A 25537-nucleotide genomic window follows, 5' to 3' on the forward strand; every position below is an offset into this window, starting at 1 on the left:
TGACTTGGCCATTCTAACACCTGGATATGTTTATTTTTGAACCATTCCATTGTAGATTTTGCTTTATGTTTTGGATCATTGTCTTGTTGGAAGACAAATCTCCGTCCCAGTCTCAGGTCTTTTGCAGACTCCATCAGGTTTTCTTCCAGAATGGTCCTGTATTTGGCTACATCCATATTCCCATCAATTTTAACCATCTTCCCTGTCCCTGCTGAAGAAAAGCAGGCCCAAACCATGATGCTGCCACCACCATGTTTGACAGTGGGGATGGTGTGTTCAGGGTGATGAGCTGTGTTGCTTTTACGCCAAACATAACGTTTTGCATTGTTGCCAAAAAGTTCAATTTTGGTTTCATCTGACCAGAGCACCTTCTTCCACATGTTTGGTGTGTCTCCCAGGTGGCTTGTGGCAAACTTTAAACACTTTTTATGGATATCTTTAAGAAATGGCTTTCTTCTTGCCACTCTTCCATAAAGGCCAGATTTGTGCAATATACGACTGATTGTTGTCCTATGGACAGAGTCTCCCACCTCAGCTGTAGATCTCTGCAGTTCATTCAGAGTGATCATGGGCCTCTTGGCTGCATCTCTGATCAGTCTTCTCCTTGTATGAGCTGAAAGTTTAGAGGGACGGCCAGGTCGTGGTAGATTTGCAGTGGTCTGATACTCCTTCCATTTCAATATTATCACTTGCACAGTGCTCCTTGGGATGTTTAAAGCTTGGGAAATCTTTTTGTATCCAAATCCGGCTTTAAACTTCTTCACAACAGTATCTGGGACCTGCCTGGTGTGTTCCTTGTTCTTCATGATGCTCTCTGCGCTTTTAACGGACCTCTGAGACTATCACAGTGCAGGTGCATTTATACGGAGACTTGATTACACACAGGTGGATTGTATTTATCATCATTAGTCATTTAGGTCAACATTGGATCATTCAGAGATCCTCACTGAACTTCTGGAGAGAGTTTGCTGCACTGAAAGTAAAGGGGCTGAATAATTTTGCACGCCCAATTTTTCAGTTTTTGATTTGTTAAAAAAGTTTGAAATATCCAATAAATGTCGTTCCACTTCATGATTGTGTCCCACTTGTTGTTGATTCTTCACAAAAAAATACAGTTTTATATCTTTATGTTTGAAGCCTGAAATGTGTCAAAAGGTCGCAAAGTTCAAGGGGGCCGAATACTTTCGCAAGGTACTGTAGATGTAATATGTATGCCAATTGTATGATTGATTTGGTGCAGTGAACAAGTGACTTTGTGAATATGTTTGTTGTATTCAGTCAATTGAAAATATACTTGAAAATGTACTTGTTTTTGAAACATGTCCCATTTTAATAGTTGTGAAGATTTACCACATAATTGCACCAGTGATTGAAGAAAACTGTAATAAAACACCCTGGGAGACCAAGAGCAGGCTTTTGTATGTTACTCAATCCCACTGACATCCTACTACAATATAACTTCTCTATTTGCCTAAATGAATCAGTTTACAGTGTATGGTAACACTCATTTTGATAGTCTGTAGAGCGTTGACAGATGGACAGTAACTTTTCAACTAACTGCTAGCCCTTACCCTATCCTTAACCCTTACTCTTACCATAATCCTTATTCTAAACCTAACTCTAACCGTAACAAACAGTTGCTTGTCAACACATAGTTTATTATTAGTATGACTATCTGTAGAGCATCTACCGATGGAAAATCCAGACTAAATAAGTGTGACCCAGTGTTTTGATTAAAATTATTTAATGAATCAAATACACACTTAACCAGTTCCAGCAGTGCATTGTAAAATACACCATAACTTTAAATTGTGTCTCGTTCCATTGTGCCACATGATTTCTCCATACAGCCGAATGGCTTGCGCCGTTTCAAGCATGGTTTCAAGACATTCGGGCTAATAGCTTTTAATAAAAATATAAAGTGAAATTTAACCCCTACCCCTAACTTGAGTTTACTGTCGGTAGCCATTTACAGTGTGAAATGCTCAGTCTGAAGCCATTCAGCTATGGGTTTCAGAGCCCTATCATAATAATACAAATCAAACCAACCTTTAAAAGGTTTGATTTACAACTTCTGGGGTATAACGTGTTGGGCAAAGTGGTATAGGACCGGCTGACCCATATGATGTGGACCATTGTCTAGCTATTTGATATACTGTATAAGCTTCAGTAAAAATAACACCATGGTTGCAATAAAACTTTAAAAAGGGAGTTTATAAATGTGTAGGATGTGTGTGTTTTGGGTCCACGCCGGTAAGTTAACCAACCTTATGTAAATTAGACACAAGGGTTTTCTTCTGAATAACTGGTCAGGGCACAAGACTTTCCATTCTGCTTCAGGCAACTTTGATGTAAGGCTTGTATTGACAACTTCTCTCCGTCACGCCCAACCAGTGCAGTTCAGCGTTGCTTATCCTATGTTCACTAGATCTATCAATGTAATTACACCCAACAATGTTTAAAAACATTTATTAAAAAACAATTAATCATGGATAAGTAATAATGGAGTTCATTGCAACTACAAGGATGCCTGTTGTATGACTGAAAAAAAAATACAGACAATTACAAAGTGATAAATTGTAAAGTGATAAAGTATGTTCTTCATAAAACACAAATTACAGGTTGACTTGTTGGCTACATTTACAGTACATTTTGAACAAATAACAAACAGATGTGTTTTTAATTTAGTGTCTGCACTGAAACACCTCATCCATTACGTAGTGTGGTAAATGAGCTCACACAAATTTACCCAATTTCTAATTCTGAAATGACTATTTTCAAAATCAGCAGACACATTGGCAAAAAGACAACAAGTGGTGGATGGCCACCATTTATAGCAAAGCCCACCGTTGCCTTTAATGAGAGCAATGGCCACAATGGGTATCTGTTCAAAGGGAATAACCTGTTTTTCTAAAGTAATGGGTCAAGCCACTACCTGTACATGTCAATGTTGTTAATCTCAATGACCAAGACATTACAATTCTCCATTGAAACATTGTAGAAAGCATTGCATCTTACTTATTGTGAACTTGATGCCACGGCCTGCCTCCGAAATGGTAGATAGTTGGTCCATGCCATAGTGGGAGGGCTTTTTAAAAAACTCTATCCCACCTGGCATGCCCTTTACCTCAATGGCCACCTTCTTGGCAGCCACAGCCATGTATGGAACTCTGCCAAGTCCACCTGCTTCATCTAAACAGAATGAAGGCTTTAGTGAAGGAAGATCAAGTGTACACATTATTTCAAGCTTCTACCAGTGATCCAGAATCAAGAAATCTGCTTACTTGAATATCAACAATGTAAACCAACCTGCCACAGTTACCACACATGTTTTTATAAATCAAATGTCAACCCTTGTATCCAGAACTCTGCCTGACTTTTAGAGGTTACATTTTTTAAGCTTGCTTAAAAGCGGAGCAGGACCGTTATTTAATTGTTGAATCACATACAGTACATTTTAATAGTTACTTAAAATAAAAACATACATACTAGACTTCTGGTTGAATAAGGCTTGTACTCCTTGCATCCTAGCCTTGTCAATCCCCTTTGACTGTGAAGCTGCAGGTTTGCCTAGATGTAGCAATAAAAGAGGCACAGTACTATATAAGTGTATTTAAAGGCATTATAGATGTACAGATGTAGGATCTTCATTTGAGTCAGTTTGCTACAGCAGGAAAATAATCATGCAGTAACAGGAAATGTGAATTATAATGAATTGACACATTTTTTTCGCTAAGGAAAATCAAGTCTGATTGGTTTAAATTTTTTTTACAGAAAACTGGCCCTCAATAAATTCCTTTGCCCTCCCAGATGAGGTTGCGCTGACTGGTATGGGGCCATCGGGGTTGTGGACAAGGATTGCTGTTTAGACTCCCATACAATCCAACTCGATAACCTAGCAAAACATTGTGTAGAAGACAAAATTAATAAATTAGATAAAATGTAAAAACACAATACCTAAAAATCCTAATAGGAAAATAGTTGGTGAAAAGACTGAAATCCTTCCATAAGGAAAATGCCTGTCTGTAACGTCTGCTTCCAACACACCCTCAAACACGTAGCTCACTTTCTAGCCCACTTTCCAGCTCACGCTCTCAAACACCTAGATCCCCTGAATGCAGCCCACTCTCCAGATTCCAATCACCTGAATTCTAATCACCTGTATGTCATTATCACACTATTTAGTTCAGTTCTTTAGATGTATGATGTTTTTGCATGCCTCACTAATGACTCATTTTACCTATTCCCTGCCTGTACTTTAGCCTACCGGATTTCCTGTTCTCTACCGATTGCCTGATCTCCCGGACTAGTTACTAGCCTTTTCCCTGCCTGTACTGTTGCCCTTTTGGACCCCCTGTGTATGACCTTCTGCCTACCCCTGGACCCAGCTACCTGCCTCCTCCTGTGGTCCATTGCAATAAACACCTGCTGCACCCTGCGCTTGAAACCAGCTCTCTATTGCCCCTTGTGTTCATTACACTGTTCTCTATCTTAAATATATGTTTCTCACATATTTTTATTTACCCAGGTAGGCTAGTTGAGAACAAGTTCTCATTTACAACTACAAACTGGCCAAGATAAAGCAAAACAGTGCGACAAACACAGTTACACATGGGATAAACAAACATACAGTCAATAACACAAGAGAAAAAGTCTATACAGCATGTGCAAATGAGGTAAGATAAGGGAGGTAGGCAATAAATAGGCCAAAGTGGTGAAATAATTACAATTAAACACTGGAGTGATAGATGTGCAAAAGATGAGATAATGGGGTGCAAAGGAGCAAAACAAATATTTATAAATAACAATATGGTGATGAGGTAGTTGGATGGGCTATTTACAGATGGGCTATGTACAGTTGCAGTGATCTGTGAGCTGCTCTGACAGCTGGTGCTTAAAGTTAGTGAGGGAGTGAGGGAGATATGGGTCTCCAGCTTCAGTGATTTTTTGCAATTCGTTCCAGTCATTGGCAGCAGAGAACTGGAAGGAAAAGCGGCCAAAGGAGGAATTGGCTATGGGGGCGACCAGTGAAATATACCTACTGGAGCGCAGGGTGGGTGCAGCTATGGTGACCAGTGAGCTGAGATAAGGCGGGGCTTTACCTAGCAAAGACTTAGATGACCTGGTGCAGTGGGTTTGGCGACAAATATGAAGCGCGGGCCAGCCAACGAGCGCATACAGGTCGCAGGGGTGGGTAGTACATGAGGCCTAGGTGACAAAACGGATGGCCCTGTGATAGACTGCATCCAATTTGCTGAGTAGTGTGTATGAGGCTATTTTGTAAATGACATCGCCGAAGTCAAGGATCGGCAGTTTGAGGGTATGTTTGGCAGCATGAGTGAAGGTTGCTTTGTTGCGAAATAGGAAGCCAATTCTAGATTTAATTTTGGATTGGAGATGCTTAATGTGAGTCTGGAAGGAGAGTTTACAGTCTAACCAGACACCTAGGTATTTGTAGTTGTCCACATATTCTAAGTCAGAACCGCCCAGAGTAGTGATGCTGGACGGGCGGGCAGGTGCGGACAGCGATCGGTTGAAGAGCATGCATTTAGTTTTACTTTCATTTAAGAGCAGTTATAGGCCACGGAGGAGAGTTGTATGGCATTGAAGCTCGTCTGAAGGTTAGTTAACAGTGTCCAAAGAAGGGCCAGATGTATACAGAATGGTGTCGTCTGCGTAGAGGTGGATCAGAGAATCACCAGCAGCAAGAGCGACATCATTGATGTATACAGAGAAGAGATTTCACTCCAACTATAAAATTTTCAACATTTCATGACTCACTATTGTGTCCCTATATATTACCACCATTGATTTCAACCGTCTTAAATAATATTTGACTTTTAATGCCTTCAGGTTCCCCTTAAACTCCTGAACTCCTGCTTGAGGCAGGTGGTAATGCCTGCCATTTGACCTGTGTACCTGCCATAACTCCTGACATACAACAGAAAACATGACAATCTATATATTCTATCAAAGCATTACAACAAATGTACTTGTTGAAACAATGTAAGTTAGTAGACTTTAGCATTTTTTTGTTAGACCCATAAAGTTCTGAAGAGAAACCCCTCTGATAATGAATCTAAAAATAACAATAATTAACCTACATCAAAGACACACCGATTGAGAAATGTATACGGTCCACAATACTTGAAAGCTTGCCTGCTCTTGTAATTGCAAACAGGCAAACAGCAGTCTTAAGGCACTGCATCACAGTGCTAGAGGTGTCACTACAGACCTGGGTTTGATCCCAGGCTGTATCACAAACAGCCATGATCAGGAGTCCCATAGGGCGGCGCAAAATTGCCCCAGCTTCGTCCAGGTTAGGGGAGGGTTTGGCCGGGGTTGGGCTTTACTTGGCTCATCGCGATCTACCCACGGACCATCCCACATTCTCAAATTCAAATATTGTTTAATTATACAAACTTTTGATGTCCAAGGGTCTCTCTGTGTTCCACAGTTCACATTCCAATCTCGAACACTACAGAGCATAGGGGCAGCATATTTTATGACTGACCCATAAAACAGCCAATTTCCCGCTCTCCCCCTCTACAAGAAAGAGCATGCTGTAGAGTGGACCCACTGTAACCTGATCCTTCAGATCACCACAGGAGTGTAATGACAATAGGAAGCCATCATTTTACTCCTGAAAGACATGAGATCCATGTCACAGCTTATCAGTTCTACCTGCTAGGACAAAGCCATTCTGACTATTTCCTACATTATGCTATCAGACCCTATACTGGTAAAGATACATTTAACATCTACATGATTCTATGATGTATTAAAATAAAAAATTGCACTGGTTGCATACAAATATTTAGCAGATGTTATTGCGAGTGTAGCGGAATGCTTGTGTTCCTAGCGCCAACAGTGCAGTAGTATCTAACAATTCACAACAATACACACAAATCAAAAAGTAAAAGAGTAGAATTAAGAAATATAAAAATATTAGGATGAGCAATGTCGGAGTAGCATTGACTTGAATATAGCATAATGAGTAAAGCAGTAAGTAATCATCATTAAAGTGACCAGTGATTTCATGTCTATGTACAGTACATAGGGCAGCAGCCTCTAAGGTTCAGGGTTGAGTAACCGGGTGGTCAACGACTAGTGAAAGTGAGTAAGTTCAGGGCAGGGCAGGGTACTGGCTAGTGATGGCTATTTAACAGCCTGATGGCCTTGAGATAAATGCAATTCACACTGTGCCTTAATATGTTCTACTAATAAATTAAAACTTTAACCTTTGGAGAGATTTTTCCTATCATGCTGTACCAAAAGCAATTACCACCGACTGATTGTGTGGCAAAAAGGAGTCTTGCTGTGACCAGTGAAACAGACCAATCTAAAGATACTACACACATTTGAAATGGGAGACCACGACCAGTTTGTCACATCATTCCTTTTGATCTTTCCCGTGAGCAGTGGCAGTCTTTCTGAATTCATAAACTAGGATCTTGGTCGGCCATCAGTCAACGACCAATGCGTGAGACTGCTCTCTACATAAAAACAAAACTAAAGCTATAGAAGTGCAAATGAGCCATCGTGGGGCATTGTGCCCACAATAGCCTGGGACTTGGTTGGAGGCAGTACAGAGTTGAATTCAATAGGCACCAAACATAAAGAAAATGGACTGAAACTGCAAGGGACTACCTGAACTTGTCCTATAAGAAACGCTTGTTTTCAGTTTCATTGAAAAAGGAAATTCTTCTACTTACATAAGTTACAACAGATATACCTAACCCTCTTCCTGGAGATCTACCATCCTGTGGGTATTCAGTCCAACCCTAACCTAAAATACCTGATTCAGCTAATTGATGGTCATGTTCCAGGCACTGACCAAATTGCAGATAATGCATTGCATCAAGCAATAGTTGCCTAGCAAGTCATTTGCATGCTACTGTCATCAACTGAGCTGTCAGGCACTAGATTGCTATACCGCTCTGCTATATCATATGGGTGGCATTCCTGCCTGACTACATTGCAGACACCTGCCAGATCTTGCTAAGCTTGGATAGGTGTTTAATATATCAGCTAACCACATATGATATAGCAATGTAATGTCCGACAGTCGATTAATTGGGTCACAACCATTGGTTGATGCAATGCAATGTAATCAGGCAGGAACACCACCAGTATGTGGTTCGGTGATATGTTCAACACTAGCCTCGCGTGGCTATTCTTCCAAATATTGTCTTCGAAGTCTGGAGGAATCCCGTATAGGATTCTGGGTTTGAATGTGTAGGGTTTTTTTCAAACCGTTATCTAGCGCACCTAACTAACTGGTTGATAAATTGAATCATGTTAGCTACTACTGGGTTTGGAGTGAAAACCTACAGGATGGTAGCTCTCCAGGAACATATTTGGTCAGCCCTGCAATAATGCGTCGGGATTTGTATAAAATAAATACAAGTAGAGGCCAATAAATCATAAAATAATCAGAAACAATTATGCTAATCTGTTACATTAACTACCTTTTGTAATACACCCAGAAATTATGAAGCAATGAAGACCACCTGGAACGCACCCGTGTAGACATGTGACATGCCTGCGGGCTAGCAACCGCAACCTAGCAATGAACGCACCTGTGTCGACCTGCAACGCGCCCGCGGGCTAGCAATGCGACTACGAGCTTGCAATGTCAGTAAAGCTAGCCAGCTGTGCCACGAGTTGGCGGAGCTTGTTTAGAAGTGACGTTTAAAACTGTTTTTATTAATTTAGGAACTGCAAATACAATACTCACGTCTTATTTATTCATTTCAATTTTGCTTCCTATGGCGGGCAACGGAGGTCTGGTTGTCGGCCATGCTGGACATGTGATCTCGCGTTATTGTGTCATTGTCAATATAGTACATCTATACCACGATATGAAACGTTGATTTGAACCTTTTGACCAACTGTGGTCAGGCGGCTGGCTACCCACTGTCTGATTCATATCGCTTGATTTTATGATAGCTGTAGATTATATATACTGATTGCAATTGTATGGGGTGGATTTCTAAAGAAAGTTGTCCATTACATTGACTGATTGCAATTGCATGGGGTGGATAGAACTATGGCTGCGTTTCAAATTCAAAAAAAGTGGACAGCACCTCGGCCCTAAACCCTCAGCCCTTGGGTGAATCTAAGCGGCCATATTTGTCGTCGGTCCAAAAGATTAGCCAAGCAAGGGAAGTTTGCAATGTAAGCCCCTCACCCCGCATCTAGCCTCGGGGAATGCCTTGCTTGCTTGTTCCTGCCCTGCATCTTCCACCAAGCCTATTGTTTCTTATAGACAGAAAAAAGCAGAGGCTCTGAGCTGTCCGATCAGGTCCATTGTCTACTGAGCGGCGTACATATGAGGGGAAACAGAGGGTTAAATACACAACATGCAATTGATGGGATTGGAACTAGGTGTGAAGGAAGACAAGACCAAACCAATGGAAAATTGATCAGTGATGGCTAGAAGATCGGTGACGTCGACCGTCGAACACCACCCGAACAAGGAGAGGGACCGACTTCAGAGGAAGTCGTGACAGGATATCCCCACAAATATAGTTAATTGACAAATTCCAAGAATCCTTAAATAATGTGAAGTCAACTTGGAAAATCATCAATCAACTGTTGAATAAGAAAAAGGCATCTACAAGTAGTAGGCATCTACAACTATTTTTGTTATTTCACATGAATTTAATAACTTTTTTGTGAATGTGGGTTCCTCTCTGTCAAAGAAAATGTTGGAAACTGATGGAAATCCCTTGGATTACATTAATGGACATTTCCCTTCTCTTCTTCAGTTTGATCCTCCTGTTGTAATAGAGGTGATGGAGGTAATTGGTAACTTAAAGAGCAGGTCATGATGAGATTGGTGCCTCTTTGGTGAAATCAGTGTTTTCCTCGATTACTGAGCCTTTAAAATACAGTACCAGTCAAAAGTTTGAGCATACCTACTCATTGCAGGGTTTTTCTTTATTTGTACTAATTTCTACATTGTAGGATAATAGTGAAGACATCACAACTATGAAATAACCTTGCCTTGATGACAACTTTGCACACTCTTGGCATTCTCTCAACCAGCTTCATGAGGTAGTCACCTGGAATGCATTTCAATTAACAGGTGTGCCTTGTTAAAAAAATAATTTGTGGAATTTCTATCCTTCTTAATGCATTTGAGCTAATCAGTTGTGTTGTGACATGGTAGGGGAGGTATACAGAAGCAAGAACAGCTTAAAGAAGCAAAGAAAAACAACCATCCATCATTACTTTAAGACATGAAGGTCAGTCAATACGGATTTTGAAAGTTTCTTCAAGTGCAGTCGCAAAAACCCTCAAGTGCTATGATGAAACTGGCTCTCATGAGGACCGCCACAGGATAGGAAGACCCACAGTTACCTCTGCTGCAGAGGATAAGTTCATTAGAGTTAACTGCACCTCAAATTGCAGAACAAATAGAGTTCAAGAAACAGACACATCTCAAAATCAACTGTTCAGAGGAGACTACGTGAATCAGGGCTTCATGGTCGAATTGCTGCAAAGAAACCACTACTAAAGGACACCAATAATAAGAGACTTGCTTGGGTCAAGAAACACAAGCAATGGACATTAGACTGGTGGAAATCTGTCCTTATGTCTGATGAGTCCAAATGTGAGATTTTTGGTTCCAACCACTGTGTCTTTGTGAGACGCAGAGTAGGTGAACGGATGATCTCTGCATGTGTGGTTCCCACCGTGAAGCATGGAGGAGGAGGTGTGATGGTGCTTTGCTGGTGACATTGTCAGGGATTTATTTAGAATTGAAGCCACACTAAACCAGCATGGCTACCACAACATTCTGCAGTGATACGCCATCCCATCTGGTTTGCACTTAGTGTTTTTCAACAGGACAATGAACCAAACACAACTCCAGGCTGTGTAAGGGCTATTTGACCAAGAAGGAGTGATGTAGTGCTGCATCAGATGATCTGGCCTCCACAATCATCCAACCTCAACTCAATTGAGATGGTTTGGGATGCGTTTGACCACAGAGTGAAGGAAAAGCAGCCAACAAGTGATCAGCATATGTGGGAACTCCTTCAAGACTGTTGGAAAAGCATTCCAGTTGACGCTGTTTAGAGAATGCCAAGAGTTTTTAAATTTGTTTAACACTTTTTTGGTTACTACATGATTACATATGTGTTATTTAATAGTTTTGATGTCTTCAGTATTATTCTACAGAGTAGAAAATATTACAAATAAAGAAAACCCTTGAATGAGTAGGTGTCCAAACTTTTGACTGGTACTGTATATTTATAAAATCTTTGCTCAGAAAACTTAGGGGGCCAAATTTACATACATGCTGTCTGCCATTTTCCTGGTACAGTTGAGACCAGGATTCATCCGTGAAGAGCACACTTTTCCAGTGTGTCAGTGGTTATCGAAGGTGAGCATTTGCACCCTGAAGTCAGTTGCAATGCCTAACAGCAGTCAGGTCAAGACACTTCACTGAGATGGTTTCTGACCATTTGTGCAGAAAATCTTTGGTTGTGCAAAACCCCAGTTTCATCAGCTGTCCGGGTGACTGGTCCCAGACGGTCCCGCAAGTGAACAAGCCGGGCGTGGAGGCCCTGGGCTGCCATGGTTACACGTGGTCTACGGTTGTGAGACCGGTTGGACGTACTGCCAAATTTTCTAAAAACTACATTGGAGGTGGCTTATGGTAGAGAAATGAACATAAAATTATATGTTTTACCCCTTTTTTGTGAAATCCAAATGGTAGTTACAGTCTTGTCTCATCGCGGCAATTCCCATACGGTTTTAGGAGAGGTGAAGGTCATGTGTCCTCCAAAACACGACCCTGCCAAGCCACACTGCTTCTTGACACACTGCTTGCTTAACCCGGAAGCCAGCCGCACCAATATGTCGGAGGAAACACCGTCCAACTGGCGACCGTGTCAGAGCGCATGCACCTGGCCGGCCACAGGAGTCGCTAGAGCACGATGGGACAAGGACATCCCTGCCGGCCAAACCCTCCCCTAACCCGGGCAATGCTGCGTCAATTGTGCGCTGCCTCATGGGTCTCCCGGGCGCGGCCGGCAGCGACACAGCCCAGGCTCGAACCCAGATCTGTAGTGATGCCTGTAGCACTGTGATGCAGTGCCTTAGACAGCTGCGCCACTCGTGAGGCCCGCCCCCTCAAAACTTTAGACATCTGTGGCATTGTGTTGTGTGACCAAACTGCACATTTTAGAGTGGCCTTTTATTGTCTCCAGCACAAGGTGCACCTGTGTAATGATCATGCTGTTTAGTCAGCTTCTTGATATGCCACACCTGTCATGTGGATGGATTATCTTGTAAAAGGAGAAATGCGTAAACAAATGTGTGCACAACATTTGAGAGAAATAAGATTTTGTGCATATGGACAATTTCTGTTATCTTTTATTTCAGCTCATGAAACCAACACTTTACATGTTGCGTTTATATTTTTGTTCAGAGAAGAAAAGGCTTTTCTTCCAAAAATACCTTTGGTACCATTCAAATCAGACAGCAGAAACTCTTGAGAATCAGACTGGTTCCAGGCCATGTCATATCATCTGACCCCTTACATAGTCACTGTCAGTGGCACTTCTGTTCAGTACATCTGCACTTCATGAATGAATACTAGTGTTTTCAAATAATAGTATATGGTGTTGTCATCCATATTGAGGGCAGTTGAACCATCCAAATATACAACCTTCATTGTGCATTGTATCTTAGTAGTTTCTATGTTCACTTGCAGACATGGCCACCTGCTTGTGTAACAGTTATAACTTTAGACCGTCCCCTCGCCCATACCCGGGTGCGAACCAGGGACCCTCTGCACACATCAACAACAGTCACCCACGAAGCATAGTTACCCATCGCTCCACAAAAGCTGCGGCCCTTGCAGAGCAAGGGGAACCACTACTTCAAGGTCTCAGAGCGAGTGACGTCACCGATTGAAACGCTATTTAGCGCGCACCGCTAACTAAGCTAGCCGTTTCACATCCGTTACACTTGGAGGAACAAACAGAGTGTGCTGCTCCTGACTAAGAGCCTGTGCCCAATGACAATGATGAGGGTGAATTGTACTTCTAAGCAGTTCACTCTGACATTATTTTGACAGTGACACATTTTATGTGATATATTACGTGACTTTTACATTGCACAAAAAACATGTTTGTTTATTTTACAGATTCTGAATTATCACCAACTGACCTGTTTGCTGGAATGCTGGATGACTTAAATAGGCTGAGTATCGATGACAACTTTAGTGAGGCACTGGAGGCAATGGCGAAGCAATTTAATGTAATTAAAGGCAATCCATCAAGTCTTGTGTCTGCCATCTATTGCTTTGGGAAGTCTCACATCAGCCCAGCAGCCAACAGAGCAGCAGCACTCCGAAAAGCTGCCAGATGACCAGGCACTATGATTCCCTGTCAGCCTACAGTTGTTGCCTGTTGTTCCACCAAGGCTGGTACAAAAGGCCAGAACAGTGGCTTTAAGCACCCATACTGTTCACATGCTAAAAGGAAAAGGCCATCAGAAATTAGACATCACAAGTTGTCTGACTCAGTGTATGCAAATAGTTCTCACCCAAAGTGAATAAAACACATGTGAAGTAAAATTATGTTCCCCTTGAAGTTCCTACTGTCTTAATAATATACAAAATGCTCAAGGGGAATGGTTAGCCACTGGCATAGAAACAAATATGTATTAAGGATTTAACAAATATGATGTAAAACATAACTAAATCAGTAGAATACGCTATGCTACAGACATTGAATGTGTCTGAGCATTAAGGGACGTTAATGGCTAGCTCGGTCCACAACATTATGCTATTATATTTTTCAATCTTGAAATACAAGTGCAAATGTTATTAATCAGGGACTGCATTCCAAACACACCCTCTCCCCTCAAATTAGGTGGACACTTCTGATAAGGGATCATAACATCTGCCGAGTTTACACTTGCAGGTGCGATGGAGGAAGGAATGATTTTCAAATGGACCGCCCGGTAGTTTGTGGGTGCTTTATGCGCTACAGCCAATTATGATTACATGTCTACTTATATTAACTATATAATTATTAATATATGACAGTTCTGTATGATAGCTAGCAAATTAATTAGCTAACTAACGTTAGCCTGCATAGCTGGAACTTTTGAAGAAGAAAAAGGTTTATTTCTAACATTTTCCAAAGGCTAACCAAACAAAAACATAATTACTTTTACGAGACGAGCTACCATACAGTAGGCGTATATTAATAATTTTATAGTTAATATAAGTAGACATGCAATCATAATTGACTGTGGCGCATATAAAGCACCCACAAGCTATAGGTGGCTGAAAACACAATGATCGTGGGATGAACGATTGACGAATTTCCGTGCAAAGGCGTCCATTTAAAAATCATTCAAAAAAAAATAATAATTCCTTCCTCCCTTGCCTTGCAAGTGTTTTCTCGGCAGACGTCGTGCAACGTCATCAAAAGTGTGCACTTAATTTGAGGGCTGGGGATATAGGGTGTATATTTTAACTGTTTGAAATGTAACCGAAAATTCGCACTACGTGATATTCCCTTCCGGTCTTGGAGACTTGGCGAGCGCTCAAAGCATCGTAGAATGCCCCTCTGGGTCGTGGTTTTGGCTTATCTGTGTTGGAAAAAGAAAGACGCGGAAATGACACCATGTTATGGTTCCCGGGAAATGTAAGCCTGCTCATGCAAAATTGCAAATCCTTTTAAATGTACGATATATTCAGATCGAATTGCACTCAAAAAATATTATTCCATAGTATGGCTCATATTAGTGGGCTATCCCGGGGTAAAAACACTTTTTAAATCCATTACATTAGCTTTGTAAAAAAATAGTTTACAAAATAATGCGATTACGTAAATTTGACGAAGGGAAAGGACGTCAGAAGATCTTTAGGTTTGTTACAGCGTAATAAAAATTATCATTACCGCCACCAACGTATACGGGGTGTAATAACAGCCGTGGTTGATGCTATTTGTCTACTCGCAAATTATGGTATGAAACGTTGATTTGAACCTTCTGACCAACTAGTGGATCAGACGGCGCCCCACTGTCTGATTAATATCGCGTGATTTCTGATGATTGTTGTCGATTATATCGACTGTTTGTTTCTGTATGGGGTGCACCTATCTGTTATAGCGTGAGCCAGAGAAGCTCCGCCTACTTCTCTCATTCCAGGAAGTATATTGCCGCGGTTTCGCCCTTCGTCAAACCATAAGCTTCAAATCAAGAGTCCTTCTGCTATCAATACTAGAGCTATGAATACGAATGGTTATAAAGTATCACTCAACGGTGTCTAGCTTTAGTTTAACGCATGTTTTATAGTATGTCTAGGTAGCGAGCTTGTTAGTCCATATGGTCCCATCGTAAACGGCTAACTTTAGCTAGCTAGTTGACAGGTTTAACTTTTACGGATAAGCGTGCTATTTTTTTTATAGATAGCACACATCTACAATAAGGTATGCTTTTGTGCTGGGTCAGAATTGTGAGCTGTGCCATTAATATTGCATGCATGTCTTCTATGTTTTATTGTCACAAAAACAACATAATTCCATCACCAAACAGATATTTCAAAGATGGACTTGTCCCATATGCTGCAAGACCTACAACAATGTAAGGCTCCTGAAGAGGGACATTCCCCAGCAGAACCTGATACACTGCTCTCCCGTCCAGTGGCTGAGGTCCTGCTTCATGTCCAGGAGAAACTCAAGGCACCAGGACTTACCACAGAACAAAGTGGAGAAATCCTTCATATTGTGGAGCAGCTATTCAGACTGGGGGACAGACACTGGCTTTTTTCTGAGTGTTGCAGCAATCAGAGCACAGACTTGACAAGGGAGTATGTAGACTTTGTGAGCTCCCTGACACTGTATGCTGCTTTGCCATTGTGTGACAATGACAGTGGCACACTACCAGAGAGTTCCTTTGAGGCCATCCCGGCCAGAGCCTGTGTCGTGAGTTCAGTAGTCTTAGCCCTGGTACAAAGACTTGGGAATGGGGGAGAGGTTGTTTCCAGCCACTGCCAAGCCACCTCCTGGGTCTTCCTCACAGGTCCACTTGCCCCCCTCTTGTGTGTGTTTGCGTTGACTCATATGCAAGAGCAGGCATGGACCAGTGAGGCCTCCAGAACAGCTGCATCTAACCTCCTGGACTCAGTGGTTCAGGCAGGGGACTGGGAGACCACCTCACAGCTTCTGTTTGGGAAGAACAACACAGAGCGCCAACCAGGAATCCTTGGCTCCATCTTGGAGATCCTGCAGCCTGATTTAAAAAGGTGAGTTCCATCATAATGACTTACTAGTAAATAGTGCAAGTTGAAATTATTCAGAACATTTCAAACACTTTAACGTCTGTGTTGTTGACCATATTTCATCAACAATCCCAATCTCAAAAATGAACATCCTTTGCATTAGATTTTCAATCAGTGCACCATGCTGTGAATGTTCTAATTGTGTTGTTTATAATGTTTTGCAGGGACAGCTGGAAGCGAAACCAGGCCACTAAGCATGTATTTGCCTGGATCGTCATGCAGGTGGGCCGGCCGTGGCTGACCGACTATCTGGAGAAGGTTTTCCCCCCTTCACTGCTGATGTCAGATGATTACTGCACTGACAACCAAGTGCTGGGAGTACGCTGCCTGAATCACATTGTCCTCAATGTGGTGAGATGTACTATATCTCTCTGAACTTCCAGATAATGCCGTTATCTACAGTAATGGGTTGTAAAACTATGTTTGGTGTTTTCTGTATCTGTTCAATTAACGTCTCCCCCTTTCAGCCTGCTGCCGATCTCTGTCAGTACAACAGGGCCCAGGTGCTCTACCATGCCCTCTTCAACCACCTCTACACATCTGAGCCTCAGCTTATTGAGGTAATGCTGTGGCTTTCAATGGCATTAACAGCTTTTGTATGTACAATGCACTGACCAACATCTCATAATACATTTTGTATGTACTAGTTGAGCTGGTGACCAAGTAGCCTCAGTCACATCATGGTATTCTATTGTTCCATATACTGTATCTTCCCCTCTGTGTCTCAGGTGGTCCTTCCATGCCTGATAGATTTTTTGCCTGTGTTGGAGAAAGACCCTGCTTGCACTGGGCTCCCCAGGAAACCTAACCGTTATGACGAGGTGCTGCGGCTGACCCTCACCCATATGGAGATGGAGCATAAACTTGCACTTCGGAGTGTCTATGCCAAGTGTCTGGAACACTTCATTGAAAAGTGCGGTCTATCTCCTCTTGCTAATTAACTATTATTACATTGAGTATCTGTGAGAAATTGCATTTGTTGTGATGTTCTGGTAAATTCCACTTTTTAAAATGTAATACATCTAGTTAATTCACTTTTGGATTGTACTTTTCTTTTGTTAGGATGGGTATCGTCATTGTTCGCCATCTGAAACGATTGGAAAGAGTAATCATTGGGTATCTAGAGATCTCAGACGGTACTGAAGAACAGACTAGACTAGCTATCCTGGATGCTTTAGAAAAGACCCTGCTCATCGCCTGGCCAAGGTTGTCATTACCCCCAGCAAATAAATTAGACTAATGGAAATCCCATCTCTGTTTTTGTTGTCATACTGAGTGTTTGTGTCCTCTGGACTTGCAGAATGGAGTGCCGTCTTTCCGCCCTGGTGCAGAGTCTGTTGAGGCTAGTGTGTGACCTGTCCACAGAGTCCATACCCCCAGCAGTGAGAGAGGAGCTTGTCACCAAGGCCACTCATTGTCTGCTGCTGTTGGACCACTGCACCCAGGGCAAGCTCAAGGTAGGCATAAAACAGTATCACTGTACCACTCAAGGTGTTGAGTCTGCTTTTAACCTCCAAGTATATTTCCTGTTGAATACAACTTGGCAATAATCAGAAATTGATTGATTTATTTATTCAATGCATTGTGCTGAAGAGCTGCGCTAAAGTGTATTAGGTATTTAAAGGCAACGTTTCAGCGATAGCGGAGACTGCAATCGCGGTAAACGCTACATACGTCAGCTCAATCATAAAATTACCTTTACATTTCAATCAAGCAATAAAGCTGATTTTCAGCGGTACTGATTGATTTGAGTCCCTAGAGCAGCCATATTCAACAGATCTGGTCCCAGAACTGGGTCAATACGGACCACGAGTCCTGCATAAACAGTGCATTCATTAAGTATTCAGACCCCTTTTTCAAAATTGTTATGTTATAGCCTTCTAAAATTGATTAAATTTCTTTTCCCCCCCCTTAATGTACACTCTACCCTATAATGACAAAGCAAATTTGTAATAAAAAACATCACATTTACTTAAGTATTCAGACCCTTCACTCAGTACTTTGTTGAAGCACCTTTGGCAGTAATTACAGCATCGAGTCTTATTGGGTATGACACTACAAGCTTGGCACACCTGTATTTGGGAAGTTTCTCCCATTATTTTCTGCAGATCCTCTCAAGCTCTGTCAGGTTGGATGGAGAGCGGCGCTCAGCTTTTTTCAGGTCACTCCAGAGATGTTCTGGCTGTGCCACTCAAGGACATTCAGAGACTTGTCCTGAAGCCACTCCTGCGTTGTCTTGACTGTGTGCTTAGGGTCGTTGTTCTGTTGGAAGGTGAACCTTGGCCCCAGTCTGAGGTCCTGAGCCCTCTGGAGTAGGTTTTCATCAAGGATCTCTGTACTTTGCTCCGTTCATCTTTCCTTGATCCCGACTAGTCTCCCAGTCTCTGCCGCTGAAACAAATCCCCACAGCACCACCGTAGAGATGGTGCTAGGTTTCTTCCCGACGTGACGCTTGGCATTCAGGCCAAAGAGTTCAATCTTGGTTTCATCAGACTAGAGAATCTTGTTTCTCATGATCTAAGAGTCTTTAGGTGTCTTTTGGCAAACTCCAAGCGGGCTGTCATGTGCCTTTTACTGAGGAGTGACTTCTGCCTGGCCTATCTACCATAAAGGCCTGATTGGTGGAGGGCTGCAGAGATGGTTGTCCTTCTGGAAGGTTATCCCATCTCCACAGAGGAACTCTGTCAGTGACCATTGGGTTCTTGGTCACCTCCCTGACCAAGGCCCTTCTCCCCTGATTGCTCAGTTTGGATGGGCGGCCAGCTCTAAGAAGAGTCTTCCAAATCATGTCCAATCAAGTTGTAGAAACATCTCAAAGATGATCAATGGAAACAGGATGCACCTGAGCTCAATTTCAAGTCTCATAGCTCAGGGATAGCTTATTATGTAAATAAGGTATATTTTATATTTAATAAATTAGCAAACATTTCTACAAACCTGTTTCTGGTTTATCATTATGGGGTATTGTGTATAGATAATTTTTTTAAATTCCATTTTAGAATAAGGCTAACATAACATGTGGAAAAAGTTGAGGGGTCTGAATACCTAGTGTGTGTATATATAGATATATATTCATTTTTATCAGTCTGGCTTTTAGCTGCTGTTGTAGTCGTAAAAGGTGCCATTTTGAAATTTGGTAGTGCATAAGCAGTTTACCTCGTTATATCATTTACTGACAGACCTTAGAGCTATTCATAACCTGTCAAATGTTCAGTTGATCAACTAGGCCATGTTAGCTAGGTGGGTAAATTAGGCTAACCAGCTATCTTGTCGTTAACATGGTCAGATTACACCGTGTTTGTTCACAGGCCACGACCACAAGGCCCCCCCCCCCCCATTTTGATTTTGTTGAGTCATTCAGGTGACACTGTAAAATGTGTAGAATTGCAAGAAATTTGCTTTAAAATGTATACATTTTCTCTGCCAACAAGAAGGGTGTGAACAGTTTGGGGTTAAATGTGTTGCGAGATGGGGTTTGTTACTTTGCCAAAGAATGACAATATCCAGCCGCACCTTTGCCACCTAGGACTGGACCTTCTCAAATTGTAGTTAAATACCCCTCTAGCTTAACTAGTAATACATTTATGTATTTCAAGTTGTGTATGATATAACACTGAGCTCAGAACTTCTGAGATAAAGGGGCAAGTTATTGCCACTTACACTGAACAGAAATGCAACTTGTTTTGTGTTGGTCCCATGTTTCATCAGCTGAAATAAACGATCACAAAAATATACTTCTCTTATTGTTGTGAACAAATTAGTTTACATCCCTGTTCGTGAGCATTTGTCCTTTACCAAGAGATAATCCATCCACCTGACAAGTGTAGCATATCAAGAAGCTGATTGAACAGCATGATCATTACAGATTCACCTTGTGCTAGTGACAAAACGGTACTCTAAAATGTGTAGCTTTGTCACACAACACAATGCCACAGCCATCTCAAGTTGAGGGGGTGTGAAATTGACATGCTGACCGCAGGAATGTCCACCAGAACTGTTGCCAGATCATTTAATTTCTCTACCTTAAGCCGCCGCCAAAGTTTTAGAAAATGTGGCAGTACGTCCAACCAGTCTTACCACTTGATGGCAACAGAGTGCCCCATGGTGGCGGTGGGATTATATATGCTGACAAGGAACACAATTGTATTTTGCCGATGGCAATGAGTGCTCAGATACTGTGACGAGATCGAGGCCCATTGCCGTGCCAATTCCTGGAAGCTGAATGTAACAGTCCTTCCATTGGATGCTCTGGGTCAATGTATGCAACAGTATGTTCCTGTCAATATCCAGAAACTTCTCACAGCCATTGAAGTGTGGGACAACATTCCACGTGTTCAACTCTGAAGATGTCATGTCAGATACTGACTGGGTTTCTGATACATGCTTTTTTAAAGATGTGACCAGATGAATGTATTCTCAGTCATGTGGAAGCCATAGATTAAAGGCCTACTTTATTTCAATTGAGTTCATCAGAAAATCAGTCAGTTTGAAATAGTTGTATTTTTCTTCAGTATATTAATGGTAACTATTCTTTCTTCAGATGCTTCTAAAGGATGTCGACAGCAGCTGCACCAGCACCTATGTGCAGAGATGCATAGAGACAGTCACAATGGCCCAAACATGACATATCTACAGTGTTTATTCCTCCATTGGAAATGAAGCCCACATCTATGGATATCTGGAACAGTGATATGATCAAGATTAATGTGGTTAATTGAGCAGGACTGACAGAACCTATGTAGTCTGGCAATATAAGACTGACCCAAGTGCTATTATACAGTAAACTGACATGTTCCATTCTGTGTGTTACGGATCCACTGTATTTATTAAAACATCGCTGGCTGGGGAGATTTGGTAAGTCATTCTTTATCAAACAGCAGAAACTCTTTCAGCCAGGTTTAAGACATTACACTATTGTCAGGCTACTCGGCATTGAGATTTATTCATTTGAACAAATGGGCAGAAGAGGACCTGTAGGTGGAAAAACTGAATTTAAGACAGGAAATAATTTGAAATGACATTCATGGTGGGTCTAAATTTGCTTATTTCAGACTTGTGCAACTTGAATGGGGTCAAGCCTGATCACAGGATTACACCCCATCCTCATAATCCACCCAGGAGTGATACATTGACAAATTACTGGAAGTACAGTCCCATTAGGCAAAACGTTTTTGACAGCTCAAAGAACCAAAAGGCTTGATGCATTCCAGTAGTAATCGTTCCAGACAACATAACCAGGTTAACCTTCCAAACTAAGAAAGGCCTAGAGTCCATGTCAGAGGAAGTCTGACTATGTTGCCTTGCTTTTGGGGACAGGCTCCATCTCCTGTTCATACTCAATCTCCACATAGGCCCTTTTCTTCCTGAATACAGCGCCTTTGAGGGGCATCTTTCCTTTGGAGCCTGAGGCCTCAGGCTCTTCTTCCATCTCTTCTTCAGACTCATCCTCTTCACTGGATTCTTCATGTTCATCGCTGCCTGCCTTCAGATTGTCCATGTCCTTCCAAATGAGACATGTTTAGTCTTAAAGCATATCAAGCAATATCACACCCTATTAGTCAAAATGTGAGCAATCTTTAGATGTGATCATGCTATATATTTTTAAGTTACCTCAAAGTCACTGAGATCGCTCTCTTCTATTTCATCATCAGCAACAAATTCTTTCTTTCCAACATCCTGCAAACACATTCACTTGATTAAAATACATCAGATGGCATTGGGCCTCCTACTTGGTTTTAATTTTGATCAGTGCCAATGTCCTGCACCAGACCCTGCCCAATAAAAAAGAGGTATCTTATTGGTTGTGCTGAAAGGAACACTTGCAGTCCAAGGACCAGTCTAAACTTAAGTTCATAAGATAGTTCTTAAGTGCAATTACTCAATATCTTAAGAATGAATGATTATCTTAAGATGTTTGTTGCTAGTCAACCTATCTAGCAAGCATTGGCAATCATGTTAGCATATTTCATACTGAGATTACTGTTCTAAGACATGTTCTTGGGTTTGAAATAAGCAATACTGAAAATTTCAATTGCTTTCATGAGCTTATTCTCTCACTGCCCTGAGTTTAAGACAAGGTTTATCTACCTTGGAATTAAGAACATATCCAATAACTACTTAAGAAATAACGCAATATTTCCAAGAACCTTTTGAGGAATAGCAACTTCGCTTAACTTTCTTCATAAGTCTATAGTTAAGGAACAAATGGCAGTTAAGACATTTCTTCTTAAGATTTTGTGAATCTGGGCCCTGCTCAATAGAAACTCGATTAAGGAGCCGTTTTCACCTCATCATCCTCCTCCTCCTCCTCTGAGTCAGTCTCACTCTCCTCATCCTGGTGCTCCAGTGCCTTATCAAAGGCATGGATGGGGAAGTTGTAGATGTCGCCATACTGAAAGAAATAGAACATTAATACTCAATCTCCTGTTATGAACATACCATATTTGTCTCATGCAGTTTTACTTTGTCTGAAAGTATTCTTCAGGTGGTGACAAATTGTGGAGTGATTGACACTGTACATAACCATGTATTTACCGTTCCTTGTTTCAGTCTCTCCAGCAGTTCTTTCTCTATTGCGTTATCAAGCTGTGCAGCAATCAGGGCCTTTTCCTGTAAAACAATAGAATATGCATCTCATGCTTACACATGACATGAGATTTTTGTAAATCATACCCTTTGACAGGAACTCTTGAGTCGCCAATGCCTTACGGTCGATTCACCAACACTCCTTGGAGCAGAACAGTTGAATGCCAGGGACAAAAACACTACTGAACTGTTTAACCAAGTACGTACCTCTTTTCTTTTCTCTCTTGCCTCCACCTTTCTGCTAAGGGGGACCAGTTTCCTCCTGGAAGATCATACATTTACAGTTCACACGTCATTTAAATAAAATTAAAAACATTAAATAACAAAAAAATACAATTTGACCTTTACTATACAAGTTAAAGGAAACCAAACTAATTTCTGCAAAGATCAGTTTGAGTGTGTGAAAGGAATGGTGTATATAGGTTGGAAGCTTACTGTCGTTTGAGTGTGAGCTTGCGGATACGGATGAGGTACTGTGTGATCTTGGTGAAGCGCTGTTTACATTTGTGTCTGATGAAACGGGGCCAATAGATCAAGTTCTGGTCAATCTGTTCCAGAGCCTTCTCATAGTTCTTACTAAGTTTCACCTACGAGACAAAGTTGAAGTTAAAGAAAAGACATCAAATATAAACCAATGTCTATTAACAGACAGTTATTTAGTTCTATTGTCACTTACCTTCTCCCACATTCGGGCAGGGAAGGCTGCCCTCTCAATAACCTTCATATATAAGAAACATTGACCTAAGAAAAAAGGTAAGCAGATACATTAAACCTCAATTTGCATTGTAATCTCAATACCCTTAACTACTAAAAACATACTTCCTACGTGTAGCTAAATATTTCTGATACTTATTTCACAGGAGACAACGTACCTTTCTCCTCTCTTATAGTTGCATACTGACTGTTTGCTAGTGGGCAAGATGACCTATTACAAAGCCCAGTTATATTGTATTCATTCCGGCAGAAGTTCTGAACCTTTGTCCTGTTAAAAGACCAACAGAAACAGTATTTTGTAAGTTAACCACCTTATCATCTTGATAGCTACAACAAATGAGCTGGCGTTAAAAGCAATGAATGGGTTCCACATCCACACTTGTGAAAAGATGAAACTTCAACAGTGGGTAACTTACTTGACTTTGAAGGAACAGAACGCTCTGTTTCCTATGACATCCCAGATAACCTAGAAAATAAGTGTTCGATTAGTTACCTGGTCAGTTTCCTCCAAAACCATCTACCAAATATCTAACTAGGGGCAATTCTACGGTAACAGTGATGCTTAGACTTATCTTTCACTTAAAAATGTACAGTTTGTGCCATCTTTTGATTCTGTCCTGTTACTACGCAGGTTAATATATTTTTGCAAAATGTATAGTGGATTTTTTTCACAGCAGTCCTTGTGTATAGTTTGTTTTACTTTGCAATCTTCGGTTTTTGCTTGACATACATTTTAAAGGAAAATACCCTGGAATTGACCCAGCTAGCAAATTTAGCCTGTTTGCTAGGTATATGGCAGAATACACATTGATCAAGCTAACTGGCAAGCCAACAAGCTGACATTTTATTAGTCATTGAAAGATTAGATAATCTATGTGAATGCATAATTACAAGTCAATATTGTAGCTACAAGTGTAAAATAAACTGATGTCCAGAACTCGCTAGATAACGCGTGGCGTCGACACAATCGTGTCGGACATCAGCTAGCTGGTATCTCTTCACTTACATCGTCGTGCTGCATTTTTAGTTCCCCACACGAGTGTTGTGAATTCTCCGATTGTTTCAAATATTTTTTTTTTATTAACTCCAAATAGTAAAACTTTACAGGCTAGGTGTAGTTACGTTTTATCTCAGTACAACCACATGGAACAATAGGAAACGGACGTTATTCTTTTTTTTTTTACAGTTGTATTTCTGGATCGCAAACGTGAAGTGCATACATTGCCACCTACTGTACTGGAGTGTGAGGACATTCACGGGGTGGTGGGCCGAAGCCTTAAAACGTGAAGTTGATCGATCTCCGTCGATGGAGGAGCGGATTTTTTTGTGTGACATTAACATATTTTGACTAAAAAATATGTTGGCACCTTCAATTATTGCAATTTATGTTTATAAAAAGTATATTTCAACACTCGGACGCTCAGGCAAATTTGCCGAACGCCTAAACATGGAACCAATCAGAACTCCCGTACCAACCCGCCATGATGAAGTCAACCAATGGCATGCTTATATCTACGATGTAAACACAGCCTCTTGTGAAATCGCGAGCTGCTGTCTGATGAAGGAGAACAGAATATTGCTAGCTAGCGCCCAGAATGAAGTACTACACGTATTTGTTTTCGAGTGCACTAGAAATATGTCGCATGCAATACTAATTGTCTTGATTGTATGAAGATGTAACTCCTTTGACCATTTAGCCAATCTATGAAAAGCTAGCCAATGTTAGACTAGCCTAGCCCGCTACTTTACATGTCAATTTCTGTTTCATTAGCTATCTCTGTCAGTAAATTCAATTGCTGAATCATGTTTTGGCATGATTATTTTTTGTTTAATTTCAAGTACCTCGCTGCAGGCTTAAATGAACATTCAATCATATACTTAGCATAGAAACCCAAATAAAAGCATGTAGATATACATATGTGT

At 41.3% G+C, this 25537-nt stretch overlaps 2 protein-coding genes and 1 long non-coding RNA gene across 9 annotated transcripts; 1 reads left to right on the top strand and 2 right to left on the bottom strand.

Moving 5' to 3' along the window:
* Nucleotides 1-2434: 2434 nt before the first annotated feature.
* Nucleotides 2435-13524, bottom strand: LOC110525037. 4 transcript variants are annotated; one of them, XR_005052158.1, is made up of 5 exons: nt 13189-13524; nt 3773-3895; nt 3490-3570; nt 3019-3192; nt 2435-2541 (listed from the first exon to the last, which is right to left on the bottom strand). It is a non-coding gene; the product is annotated as an uncharacterized LOC110525037 (long non-coding RNA). The 4 variants fall into 4 exon arrangements; XR_002473703.2 differs by lacking the exon at nt 13189-13524 and adding an exon at nt 8741-9280; XR_005052157.1 differs by lacking the exon at nt 13189-13524 and adding an exon at nt 8583-8716.
* A 796-nt stretch (nt 13525-14320) lies between these two features.
* tti2 (TELO2 interacting protein 2) lies at nt 14321-21163 on the top strand. 4 transcript variants are annotated; one of them, XM_021606749.2, is made up of 8 exons: nt 14322-14678; nt 15571-16279; nt 16480-16666; nt 16783-16875; nt 17044-17228; nt 17378-17521; nt 17616-17772; nt 20856-21163. In XM_021606749.2, the coding sequence occupies exons 1-8, from the start codon at nt 14663-14665 to the stop codon at nt 20937-20939; spliced, it is 1575 nt and encodes a 524-aa protein (XP_021462424.2). In that variant the 5' UTR covers nt 14322-14662; the 3' UTR covers nt 20940-21163. The 4 variants fall into 4 exon arrangements, with proteins under 4 accessions (XP_036836293.1, XP_021462424.2, XP_021462426.2 ...); XM_021606751.2 differs by lacking the exon at nt 14322-14678 and adding an exon at nt 14921-15000; XM_021606750.2 differs by lacking the exon at nt 14322-14678 and adding an exon at nt 15098-15464.
* Nucleotides 20797-24850, bottom strand: mak16 (MAK16 homolog (S. cerevisiae)). The gene is made up of 10 exons (XM_021606752.2): nt 24621-24850; nt 24031-24080; nt 23773-23882; nt 23577-23641; nt 23336-23487; nt 23108-23162; nt 22850-22924; nt 22602-22706; nt 21926-21991; nt 20797-21815 (listed from the first exon to the last, which is right to left on the bottom strand). Exons 1-10 carry the CDS (start codon nt 24633-24635, stop codon nt 21606-21608), a joined length of 903 nt encoding a protein of 300 aa, XP_021462427.2. The 5' UTR covers nt 24636-24850; the 3' UTR covers nt 20797-21605.
* Between the last annotated feature and the right edge of the window lie 687 nt (nt 24851-25537).

This window comes from Oncorhynchus mykiss, chromosome 6, assembly GCF_013265735.2.
Source record: "Oncorhynchus mykiss isolate Arlee chromosome 6, USDA_OmykA_1.1, whole genome shotgun sequence".
In the NCBI taxonomy this organism is placed as follows: domain Eukaryota; kingdom Metazoa; phylum Chordata; class Actinopteri; order Salmoniformes; family Salmonidae; genus Oncorhynchus; species Oncorhynchus mykiss.